We start from the raw sequence: 13,167 nt of genomic DNA on the forward strand, positions 1-13,167 counted from the left end.
ATGTGTGTGTGTGTGTGTGTGTGTGTGTGTGTAGAAATCATGAAAGCTGACACGTGATAAATATAAAATGTATTATAGCCACGAAAGGAAAAATGAAAAGACTTGATTGGAGTTAGTACTTTCATCCATTCAGGACATTATCAAACTCAGCAATGAGAATACATATACACAGACATCGTATTTATACAGGAGAAGGTGATCCAACAGCTGTCAGTTTCATAATAATTCCGGCGAAGTCAGATTTTAGATAAAAGGATAATACTGGATTAACGGAAAACAGACCTGGGCTTAGATTCAAATCTCTATCTTGAGTACAGGAGATTAAAAATGATTCGACAATATTCCTTTGGAAATAGTCATTTACATGGATTACTTTTTCCGCCTTTCACCACCCAATTCTGTGACTTGACCCTATCCAGTGGGAGGCCAAGGCATTATTAAGGGAACCCCTGGAGACGGCCACCTGATGCTGTTTTAATCTGACTGGGATACTTTTGGATGTTTGGCCAACATAGAATAAGTTACACTCTGAACAAGGAATGCTATATATTACATTATTATAATTTCTAGAACTATTCTTAATTAACATGTTTTTTAATGTACAATTATTTTTAAACACTGCAACATGAAATGGCAAACAAAGCATATGAATAATTGTATCCTTCCTCTCAAATTAGACAATATAAAATGTTTTCTTAGCCTTATTCATGCATTTTTTAAAGAAATATTTGGGATAACAAAGATCTGTTGCAATTCTTTCTATTTTAGTGAACTCGTCCCCAATGTAATCTGGGCTACAAATTCTAAATGCCCTAAGGTACATGGAGGAAAAAACTGAATGCTTTATATTTTTAGAGTGACCGGAGTAAAAATGTACATATGAAAAATTATTTGTAGGCTTTCTATATATGGAAAACTTAAATTTATCTGTTTCTCTAACTATTAAAACGTCTAAAAATGGGATACGGTTATTTTCTTAACTTTCTATAGTAAATATTATAGATGGTACTAATGAATTAATGATTGAAACAAAACCCTCAATATTAAAATTTTCTTCTAAAATACCTAGAACATCATCAACATATCGATGCCAAACAATTTGGGAAGACCACGCTGAAAGAATTAATCTAGATTAAAAAAACTCCATATATATGTTGGATAATGTCCTGAATGGATGAAGTACTAACTCCAATTAAGTCTTTTCATTTTTCCTTTCGTGGCTAAAATATATATATATATATATATATATATATATATATATATATATATATATATATATATATATATATATATATATATATATATATATATATATATATATATATATATATATATATATATATATATATATATAAACACACACACATAGCCAGTATCTGGCTGCGCAGATAGTCAGGTCAGCATGCTGTAGAGACAATGTGAACTGAGGCTAAAGACGCCTTCTAATCTTGGCGGCCACAATACTGTACGTATCAAAAACTCCTCAAGAACGACTTGCACAGAAAGTTGTGAGAAGGAGGGGATGGTCTAGAAAGAAAGGATGAATTGAATGAGGGATTTGGGAACTTGACAAAGGTAGAAGAGGTTGCAGAAAAGTTGGAGGAATATGGAGATCAGGTCTTCAAGGGACAAGGTCTATTGGATGGGTAAGGATAGGGACGGAGAAGGATTAGGGGAAGCTAGGTTTTGGTGCTGGTAGGTTAGAGATAATAGAGTCTGGAACAGTGGAAAGTCGGTACTGAGGCATCTGGCAAGGAGCTCTCTTAGGTTTAGGCAGCTGCTGGAGCTAAGACTGTGGTTGAGTGGGCTTAACTTTTAGGTGTCTTTCAAGGCTGCAATCCTTCTCAGACGGTCTGGGTACATTTGGGACATCTTTGAAGGGTGTCCTTCCCCTCCTTGTGGGCACTGTTGCAGAGTGTGGTCGTGTAATGTTTATTTTTATCATTTATTATTATTATTATTATTATTATTATTATTATTATTATTATTATTATTATTACTTCCTAAGCTACAACCCTAGTTGGAAAAGCAGGATGTTATAAGTAGGGGACCCCAACAGGATGAATAGCCCAGTGAGGAAAGGAAACAAGGAAAAATAAAATATTATCAGAACAGTAACATCTAAATAAATATTTCCTATATAAACTATAAAAACTTTAACAAAACAAGAGAAAGAGAAACCAGATAGAATAGTGTGCCCGAGTGTACCCTAAAGCAAGAGAACTCTAACCCAAGACAGTGGACGACCATGGTACAGAGGCTATGGCACTATCCAAGACTAGAGAATAATGGTTTGATTTTGGAGTGTCCTTCTCCTAGAAGAGCTGCTTACCATAGCTAAAGAGTCTATTCTACCCTTACCAAGAGGAAAGTACCCACTGAACAATTACAGTGCAGTAGTTAACCCTCTGGGTGAAGAAGAATTGTTTGGTAATCAGTGTTATCAGGTGTATGAGGGCAGAGGAGAATCTGTAAAGAATATGTGTGGGGAAAGTGAAAATGAACCGTAACCAGAGAGAAGGATCCAATATAGTACTGCCTGGCCAGTCAAAGGACCCCATATCTCTCTAGCGGTAGTATCTCAACGGGTGGCTGGTGCCCTGGCCATCCTACTACCAACCAGATACTACAAATATTGAGGCCTTTGAAGTCTGTGTGATAGTGCCTGTGATGCTGATAATAATAATACCAAAGTGGTTCTTCTTGGGTGTATGGTATTGGTTATCCAAAGTGAAATGACACCCTCACATATAACTGGAATAATATCCATTCATTAATGTTATTATACATCCCATACTATATCGGCGATTCTTCTTGGTGGGATGTAATGATACGTTGGTATTGTTAAAATACATTTAATGGCTCCAAGATGACATTGCTCCTCAGCTCTCAACGTGTCTAGACAACTTCTGACTCTCGAGTAAAAAAAAAAAAAAAAAAAAAAAAAAAAAAAAAAAAAAAAAAAAAAAAAAAACTCGCACACATACATAGAAAAAACAAGTGAGCATAGTTCTCAAAAAGATCGAATCTTATTGCAATACAAAAGAATCGCATCCTAACTTTAGGACAATTAATGAATGATTAAATCCTTCATAACATACGCTACTACACTTATGAACTGTACCCAACCATACTCTAACAATGCAATACTGTGCAACATTACTCTTAATACCCGTGGTGCATATAGTATTACAGTACAAAATACATAATAAAAATAAAGATAAAGATAAGCAGCCCCATAACTAACTAGTAAAGAAAACCACTCCCGAATTTGAGAAAGTAAAGATGAGCTCTCCCTAAAGGGATCAAGTATAGTTAAACACTCCCGCTAGGAGCGAGCAGGCATATTATTATGGTTTCAACTTTAAACACATTATTATATTATTTTGACGTTGATGAGTGAACAAAACTATAATATTAATGTCATTAAAATATAAGAAATATTAAAACCATTGAAATTTGATGTTGAGCCCCGAAGTCATAAACACAAAAATTTAATTAAATAATAGTGTCTTGCAATAGTGTTACAAAACCTATGAAAATTTTTATTGTTTCGTAAACTCCATATGAATTCTTGCAAAAATTCATAAGTATTTCCGTTTACATCTGATCATCCGTTTTACCCTTATTTTGTGTATGTTCCAGTAGCTCTCTATTACTTGTGTATGAACGCCTATAGCCCTGTCTACAAAATTCAAGAATGTTTCTTTATGCTATCCATTGATCACTGTGAATAATTGTTCCAGGCATGACTACTTTCCTAATTATCGGCAACAGTGTTTTGGCATTGCGCGAGTCGACTATCTCCACATAACCCAGGGCTGGTGATGAATTAGGATCAACTATTTCAAATACCCATAGTGGATTCCTAGGAGAACGTCCTGTATGGTGTTTTTGTTTATGGCTAAAAAAAGATTCCTCAATACCTGTTGGTCCTAGTCCACCAAGCTTGATAGGGTTGCTTTCAAAATGTTTCATTTAAATTTCACGAAAAAAAAGTAAACATGTTAATAACTGTAACTTTTGAAACATTCAATAACTGTAAGGTCTGCAAAACAATCGGTTCCTGACAGCAAAAGAAGATTCCTTATATACACTTTTGTAAAGAAAGCTTTGAGCGATGAAAAAATAATCTTTGTGAATTGATTCGTAGCGCTTATATTTACTGCATTCCTCAACTTGGTACTTCCAGACATATTTGTCTTGAATTGAAGAACGATTTTTCCACTTCATTAAAATGCTACACTGAATGCAATTCAGTTCAGCCTTCAAAAGATTCTGTTGCTTCATTCAGGTAATCGCAGGAGTCGGGTCCTCAACCAACAGTGGCTTAATAATTTGTTCATACAAAGAATGGTCCATGTTAGGAGTGGTTTCCTTAAGACTTTCTAAGGTATATCATACTAAAAAGTAAAATGTTACCTCCTAAGACAATAAGCAATGGTTTAAAAATCCTTAAGAGGAAACAACCCACCAGAGCAGCAAAAGCTATATCCTCAAAAAAGAAGAGCAAACAACTCGTTAATCGAGTGAGTGTTGAACTATTCAAAAGAAAAACCAATCTGTCAGAACAACTTAAATAATTATCACAAATAGAAAAAACTACTCATTTAAGCAACGAATAGAAATGGTAATTTACGCGATTTTAAGAGTGAAGAAAAGCACTCCCATATTTAAGCAAGTAAAGATAAACACTCCCTATTCCTATGAGGGTGCTTACCTTTATTTGATAATATACTAGAAAAGTAGGTGAAGTTATTTCCTGCTTGATTCTTTTAAAATATTCCTGACAATCTTTTGTCCAATTCCACTCTACACCCTCATTAAGTAAGTTATACAATGAATGTGCGATTGTATAAAAATTCTGAATGAAATTTCCATAAAATGTTACTAGACCTAAAAATTAGTGTAATTCCTTAACTTTTTCTGGTACTTTAGTTGATATTACTGCATTAATTTTCTCCTTAGTCTTGTGAATACCTTTGCTATTTATTACAAAACTTAAGTATTCCACTGAATCAACTTCTATAATACATTTGCTCCTATTTACTCTAATATTATGTTCCTCCAACTTCTTCAGAACTGCCCGTAATCTTTCTCTATGTTCTCTTTTATCTTTACCAGAGACTAAAATATAATTTATGGAAATAAATACTCCTTGTATTCCTGAAAAAAATCTTATCTTTAGTTAGTTGCCATATAGCTGGATTGCTTGCTACTCCATAAGGCAATCTTTTTTGCCTATACAAACCTAAGTATGTATTTACTGTACATAGTTCTTGTGAATTTTCATCCATGGGAAGCTGTTGAAATGCTTGTCTAAGACCTTAGAAAATACATTGCATACTGACAGAGTTGCAAGCATGTCTTTTGGATTTGGTAATGGATGTTGAGCTACTTGAAGCTGTGGATTCAACGTTACCTTGTAATCTCCACATAACCTAACCAGACCGTTTCCCTTCACAATAAGAACTAATGGTGTAGCCCAATCTGAGTATGTAACTTTTTCCCAAGAACCTTCACTTTCTAACCTTTTGATTTCTGTTTTAACTGCACTTTTCAATGAATATGGTACTGGTCTTGGAGCAATAAATCTAGGAGTACTATCTGATTTCAAAACTAAAATTGCCTTTGCAATCTTTACTGTCCTGACTTCATCTTCAAATACGTCTTGAAACTCTGATAGAATATTATCCACAGACTCTTTATTCTTTTGTTCATCTTGTGTACCTTTAACCTTCAAAATACTAGGCCAATCTAATTTTATATAATGTAACCAGTCCGAACCTAGTAAAGTTTGTCCTTTACATTTCATTACCGTTAATGACATTCTGTCTAACTTCTGATCTTTATGCTATACTTCTACGTTTGAAGCACCTATTACCTGAATATCAAAACCATTATAACCTTTCAAAATTCTATTTGTGTCTCCTAATAACAAATTTTTAATGGTTTTAGCTGTTTTCCCAGTCATAATTGATACATCAGCTGCTGTGTAAATTAGCATTACAATTGGTTTACCATTTATGATCACTTCTACCAGTACAGTATGTGTTTCTTTGTACCTTTGTTGACAGAATTAATGCGAAAGGCAAAAGCAGTTTCTGACCTAACCTGATTATCAGGAACATTTTCCGCATTTTCTGTAGATGCAACAGTTCCTCCTTTACTTAAACCAGATGGCTCAATCACCCACTGTCCAAAGGAAAAGGCAACCCTTTTGGCTGATGTTTTTTACAGTAAACAGAGTAATGAAAAACTTCAACTTCCTCATTCCTGTTTTCCTGAGGCTAAACTAACCAGTTTAGCTTTTCGATCTCGTGAAATTAAAGCTCTGTTGATGGACCTTGATGCTTATGGAAGTGTAGACCCAAATGGTATTTTTCCTTTGTTTTTTATAAAGGATGCAGATTTCTTAGCTGCAAAGTTATCTGTTATTTTGCGCAAGTTAGCAAGGAGAGGAGCTTTTAGCACTTGTTGGAGAATTGGTAATGTTACTTCTCTATGGAAATGTGCTTGTGGTAGCTCAAATCTAACTGATTACTGCCTAATTTCCGTAACTCCCATAGTATCTAAAGTACTTGAACGTCTTCTGGCAGAACGTCTTAATAGGTTTGCTAAATGTAATCATCTATTCCCTAGTTTGCAATTTGGTTTTCGTAAAGGCCTTGGAGCATGTGTTAATCACGAGGCCCTTGTTTTCAAACTCAAACAGTTGGGGTGGGTGGATCGTTTCTTAGCATTATTATGGATTTTTTAAGTAATAGATCTCAAAGAATTGTTGTTGATGGAGACCATAGTGAGTATAGGAATGTGATATCTGGTGTTCCACAGGGTAGTGTTCTTGGCCCATTACTTTCCATACTATATACACATGACATGTGGTTTGGGCTAGAAAACAAGCTTGTTGCATATGCAGATGATGCTACTCTCTTTGCATCAATTCCATCCCCTGAATATTGATCTGGAGTTGCTGAATCCCTTAATAGAGATCTAGCTGAAATTAGTGCATGGTGCAAATTATGGGGTATGAAGATGAATCCTAACAAAACTCAAAGTATGATTGTAAGTAGGTCAAGGACGGTGGCTCCACAACATCCAGATCTCAGTATTGATAATTTTCTCGACAGCAAATTTACTTTTGAGAAACACATTTGGTCTGTGTCTTTTTCAATTGCACAAAAAATATGCTTATTGAGAAAGTCTTTCAAGATTTTTGGTGATCAATCTATTTTGAAAAAGTGTTTTAACCCTGGATAGGTACGGTCCTCGGACACCCCTTTAAGGGTATACTCGGACGCGAACGACCCCGACGCCAAAAAAAATTCTTGAAAAATCAGTTTTTGCAGTAACCTCCTTTTTTCTTTTGCCAAAAAAAACTTCAATGAATGCTTAAAACAACTGTAAAGATAAATACTACTCATCTGCAGAAAAACTATTTATTATAAATATTTTAAAAAATTAAGTAGAAAAAAAAAGACCTGACATAAAAATTCATAAAAAAAAGTTTATACATATATACACAAATCCTTTTAGGAATTGATTCTTGAATGTTTAGGACACATCTTGATGTATTTTGGATGAAGTCAGACCCATGGAGGTGAAGATCTGAAATGAGAAAAAAAGGGTAACTTTTTTTGGCCAAAAAAAATTGTCCAAATTTCATGAATTTTTTTGGGTACCCAAATGAAATAGGAAGTGGCTAATTTTTTTAGGGAATAAACATATGTTATCCTAAAATAGAAATATGTAAAAAAATCTTCATTATTTTGTAAATTACATTTATATCAGGGGCCATATCTAAAGGTAATTTTTTGAGTACTTGGAAATTTCGTAAAAAAATACATATATTTAATATATAATATGATATTTATGCAGGTAAAAATATACCAAAATATCACAAATTCTATAGGGAACAAGAATATATATAGATAGGGCAGCTTACGCTTCGGATATGTCCACAAAATGGCCGCCAACCACACTGACTCAGACTCCCTAATCTGCCACTTGAAATGTAGGAAGGGTATGTCAATTTCAAGGTGTTATTTACTAATCTAATTATTATTGGATATGCATAAAAATTGTATGGTGGGTTGCTGGATAATTGTCGATTATTTTACGACTATAAAATTAAAATCCTGACCCAAAAAATTTTTTTTGAAGGGAAATAAAATCGAAAAAAAAAATGTAAAACAATATTTTAGCTAAAAAAATTTGATGATATTCAATCAAAAAAAAAGTAAACAAAATTTTCCGACAAATAAACATCTAGAGGAATCATTACTCTGTGATAGTTCCTTAGTACGTAGTAATTTTGAAAGAATTGGGAAAAAACGAAAAAATGGCAATCACCGGAAAATCGAACACATACCTATATATACGCCATATCTGGCTAAAAAAAAGATAGGCATGGGTAGCCAGATCATCTAGAAACACTTTCCAACACTATAAAAATATAAGTTTTGCGACACTACTTGCCAATTCCTTACGGTAACATGACTAAGCAAAAAAATGCAAAACAAATAAAAAGGGGCACTCGTGGAAAAATGGCCATTCTAATATACGGCATTTCAGAAAAAAAAAATTTCAGCCACGTGCTAGGCAAACCATCAAGGCATATTTTCCGACAAATAAACATATAAATGAAATATTACTCTGTGATAGTTCCTTAGTACGTAGTAATTTTGAAAGAATTGGGAAAACACGAAAAAATGGCAATCACCGGAAAATCGAACACATACCTATATATACGCCATATCTGGCTAAAAAAAAGATAGGCATGGGTAGCCAGATCATCTAGAAACACTTTCCAACACTATAAAAATATAAGTTTTGCGACACTACTTGCCAATTCCTTACGGTAACATGACTAAGCAAAAAAATGCAAAACAAATAAAAAGGGGCACTCGTGGAAAAATGGCCATTCTAATATACGGCATTTCAGAAAAAAAAAATTTCAGCCACGTGCTAGGCAAACCATCAAGGCATATTTTCCGACAAATAAACATATAAATGAAATATTACTCTGTGATAGTTCCTTAGTACGTAGTAATTTTGAAAGAAATGGGAAAAAACGAAAAAATGGCAATCACAGGAAAATCGAACACATACTTATATATACACCATATCTGGCTAAAAAAAAAATAGGCATGGGTAGCCAGATCATCTAGAAACACTTTCCAACACTATAAAAATATAAGTTTTGCGACACTACTTGCCAATTCCTTACGGTAACATGACTAAGCAAAAAAATGCAAAACAAATAAAACGGGGCACTCGCGGAAAAATGCCCAACATTCTAATATACGGCATCTCAGATAAAAAAAAAGACATGCACGTGTTAGCCCAACCATCAAGGCACACTTTCTAACACATAAACATGAAAAAAAAATCGATAATATACGGCAATTCCTTACTACGTAGTAAATTTTTACAAATATTGAAAAAAAAACAGAAATTGGCAACCGCAGTTAAATACCCAATATACCAATAACTACGTCGTATCTGACAAAAACAAAATCACGCATGGGTAGCCAGATCATCTAGACACACTTTCCAACATTAAAAAAGCAAAAGTTTTACGACACTATTTCGCAATATCTTACGGAAAAATGACTTGGCAAAAAAATTAAAAAAAATTAAAAAGGGACACTCGCGGTAAAATGCCCGACATTCTAATATACGACATCTCAGATAAAAAAAGAGACATGCACGTGTTAGCCCAACCATCAAGGCACACTTTCTAACACATAAACATGAAAAAAAAATTAATAATATACGGCAATTCCTTACTACGTAGTAATTTTTACAAATATTGAAAAAAAAACAGAAATTGGTAACCGCAGTTAAATACCCAATATACCAATAACTACGTCGTATCTGACAAAAACAAAGTCATGCATGGGTAGCCAGATCATCTAGACACACTTTCCAACACTAAACAAGCAAAAGTTTTACGACACTATTTGGCAATATCTTACGGAAAAATGACTTGGCAAAAAAATGAAAAAAAATGAAAAAGGGGCACTCGCGGTAAAATGGTCCTCGTGGTGATGAACGACATTTTAACTAAAAAAAAAAACATGCACATGGTAGCCAAACAATCCACCAAGACTTTCCACAACTGATAACCTATACAAGTTGCACCATTCTACGACAATTTCATAATACGTAATAACTTTGATAATTATGCAAACTACCTCAGAAGGGTAAACTCGGACGCGAACGACCCCGACGCGTCTCAGAAATCGGGGAAGGAGTACAGCTACAGCAATGCACAACTGGACACTACTAGAGCGTGTAGGGGAGACACCTCCTGCAGGTCGATCACCCACAAATTCAGTCACAGGGGTGAGTCACGTGAGAAAAACCTGTTTTTTTTTGACGCTCGGGGTCGCAAACGACCCACCGTACCTATCCAGGGTTAATTATTTCATTCTACCTTGTTTTGAGTATTGTTCTCCTGTCTGGTCTTCAGGTGCTGATTCTCATCTTAATTTGTTGGACAGAAACTTACGGTCTATTAAATTTCTTAATCCTGATCTAGATATTAATCTTTGGCACCGTCATTCAATTAGCTCATTATGCATGTTGCATAAGATTTTTCATAATTGTCCATCCTTTACATTCAGATCTTCCTGCACAATTCCATCCTGTTCGTAATACTAGGCAGGTAGTTAGTTCTAATAGCCAGGCCTTCTCCATCATGAGGCTCAATACTACACAGTATTCTAGAATTTTTATTCAAGCTATGACCAAGTTGTGGAATGATCTTCCTAATAGGGTAGTTGAATCAGTAGAAATTCAAAAGTTCAAAGCTGCAGCAAATGTTTTTATGTTGAACAGGCTAACATAAGTCTTTTTATAGATTATATATGATATATCTGTTTTGAAGTTACTGTTTGTAGAATGATTTATTGTTAATTTGTTCTCATCATTTATTTATTTCCTTGTAAGGACAGTGAGACAAGCGTCACCAAGATCAACTGATACTTTATTCAAATGTGCATGGGAGTATATTACAAGGTGCGGACGGAAAGGTAGGATGGCGCTGGCGCCAAATCAGAATGAATTGCCCGCCAAAATATATGTGTTTTCTTACACTTGCAAATATACGAATTATGAGGTAACAGAAACATGTAATGAAATGATACATATGTCAAAATGTAGCTCTGATAGAGCGGAATACATATACATGGGAAACTATGGTGTGGCAAATAAATGAGCAGTTTGTCGATTTTCTGGACGACGAAGGGAGCGGTGTCCTTACATCCTTATATCCTTTCCTCACTAGGCTATTTTTCCCTGTTGGAGCCTTTGGTGTGGAGAATTTTTTAATGGTTACGTTCTGAGTGGGAACTTAGTCCGGGAAAGTCTCCTTATAACAGTTACATAAAGTTCAACAGGGGAGGATATGAGCACTTACTCTCGGGGCACAAACACCCTGCTAATACTTTACTGTCACAATTCACTAACCATCACTCTAAATACAAAAGGGGGAAATTTTACTGTCCAGAGGCCGAAGCACTCCACACGTAGGATTAACAATAATTTATGGCCTACTCTAGCTTTGTCAGGTCTATAGTCATCTCATTCTCAGGCTCTGTTCCGGCTCCGTCCCAGCTACCCCAATGAAATGCTGGACAGTTATTTTACGTTAATGTAAGGTAGACGAAATCCAAAATGGGAGCAGTGATGTAAAGTAGTTTAAAAGTTTAAAGATAAGGATCTTTACCTGCGAAGCAAATATATTAATGCAAAGTACCTCGCTGTTACCACCTATAGACTTACTCTTTAAATATTGGGTATTTTGTCCCGTGATCAACTATTCATTTCACACATTAAAATAAACGAGGGAGCAAAAATACTAAGGAGGTTTAATTAACCTAATATTGATTTATTCACAAGTTGACATTAAAACAAAACAGACATCTTAACAACACAAAAAATGGTATCAAAAGAGATGCAATTAAAATAATGAAAATGATGGGTTAGACACGTGGTCTTCAACAATCAAAAATCAAATGGGGTCTGGCACGTGGCCCACGTGACCCCGAGACTATGCTAGTCTCTAAGCAAGAAATAATAATGGAAAAATATTTACACACAATCCCACCGCACACAGTCCGAATAGTGTAATTAGCCAGGTTCCCTATCAAGTTAAAATTAGTCTAAGCTAATAAAAAATGGGGGAAAACTAAATGGCCATTGATGTAGTACCTGCACTCCTTTGAAGTTTAGTTGTATGCCCGTGGTGGCTGTTGACCTGGTTGTCGCACTAATTTCTTGCCTGGCTCACCCCAAGAATTCTCACTGTAGCTGTAACTAGGTACATCAGGGTCCTCTTCTTCTCAATCTCTCCGACCGGCAGCAACCCTTTGTGAGTCGCGTTTGGGCGAGTGGGATGGGATGGGGGTGAGCCAGAAGTACATGGGTTCAATGACCAGGCAGGTCAGCAAGCCAGGGCAGCTTCTCGTAGAATGGGCCGACACTACGGTCGAAGAGATCACCTGGCTTCACCTTTCCAGACAGGTGAGGAGCTCGATGCGCATGGTAATCCATTGGGGATGCCATATCGGGACTTCAGAACAGGGCAATATTTTCTTGCAAGGAGTGCAGAGGAGGCAGGATTTTGTACTAAATACTTAGAGAAATCTTGCTGCTCTAAGGGAGTTTATATATAAAATAATCCTACCTATTCTGGCTTGCTAAAAATTAATATTTAAAATGATTAATTAGCAATGGACTGGTGCGATAGGCATACATCTTAAAATTAACAAACCTTAATTGGTATTCTTATTCCCTTCACAATAAGAACTAATGGTGTAGCCCAATCTGAGTATGTAACTTTTTCCCAAGAACCTTCACTTTCTAACCTTTTGATTTCTGTTTTAACTGCACTTTTCAATGAATATGGTACTGGTCTTGGAGCAATAAATCTAGGAGTACTATCTGATTTCAAAACTAAAATTGCCTTTGCAATCTTTACTGTCCTGACTTCATCTTCAAATACGTCTTGAAACTCTGATAGAATATTATCCACAGACTCTTTATTCTTTTGTTCATCTTGTGTACCTTTAACCTTCAAAATACTAGGCCAATCTAATTTTATATAATGTAACCAGTCCGAACCTAGTAAAGTTTGTCCTTTACATTTCATTACCGTTA

At 35.2% G+C, this 13,167-nt stretch overlaps 1 protein-coding gene across 1 annotated transcript in view; it reads right to left on the reverse strand.

The window, feature by feature from the left end:
• Nucleotides 1-4,903: 4,903 nt before the first annotated feature.
• The window catches only part of LOC137619123 (uncharacterized), a 14,296-nt gene continuing 6,032 nt past the window's right edge, over nt 4,904-13,167 (reverse strand). Inside the window, exon 2 of the mRNA XM_068349312.1 lies at nt 4,904-5,127. Within this exon, the coding sequence (XP_068205413.1) occupies nt 4,904-5,127 (224 nt within the window). The remainder of the gene's footprint in view (nt 5,128-13,167) is intronic.

Source organism: Palaemon carinicauda, chromosome 25 (genome assembly GCF_036898095.1).
Source record: "Palaemon carinicauda isolate YSFRI2023 chromosome 25, ASM3689809v2, whole genome shotgun sequence".
In the NCBI taxonomy this organism is placed as follows: domain Eukaryota; kingdom Metazoa; phylum Arthropoda; class Malacostraca; order Decapoda; family Palaemonidae; genus Palaemon; species Palaemon carinicauda.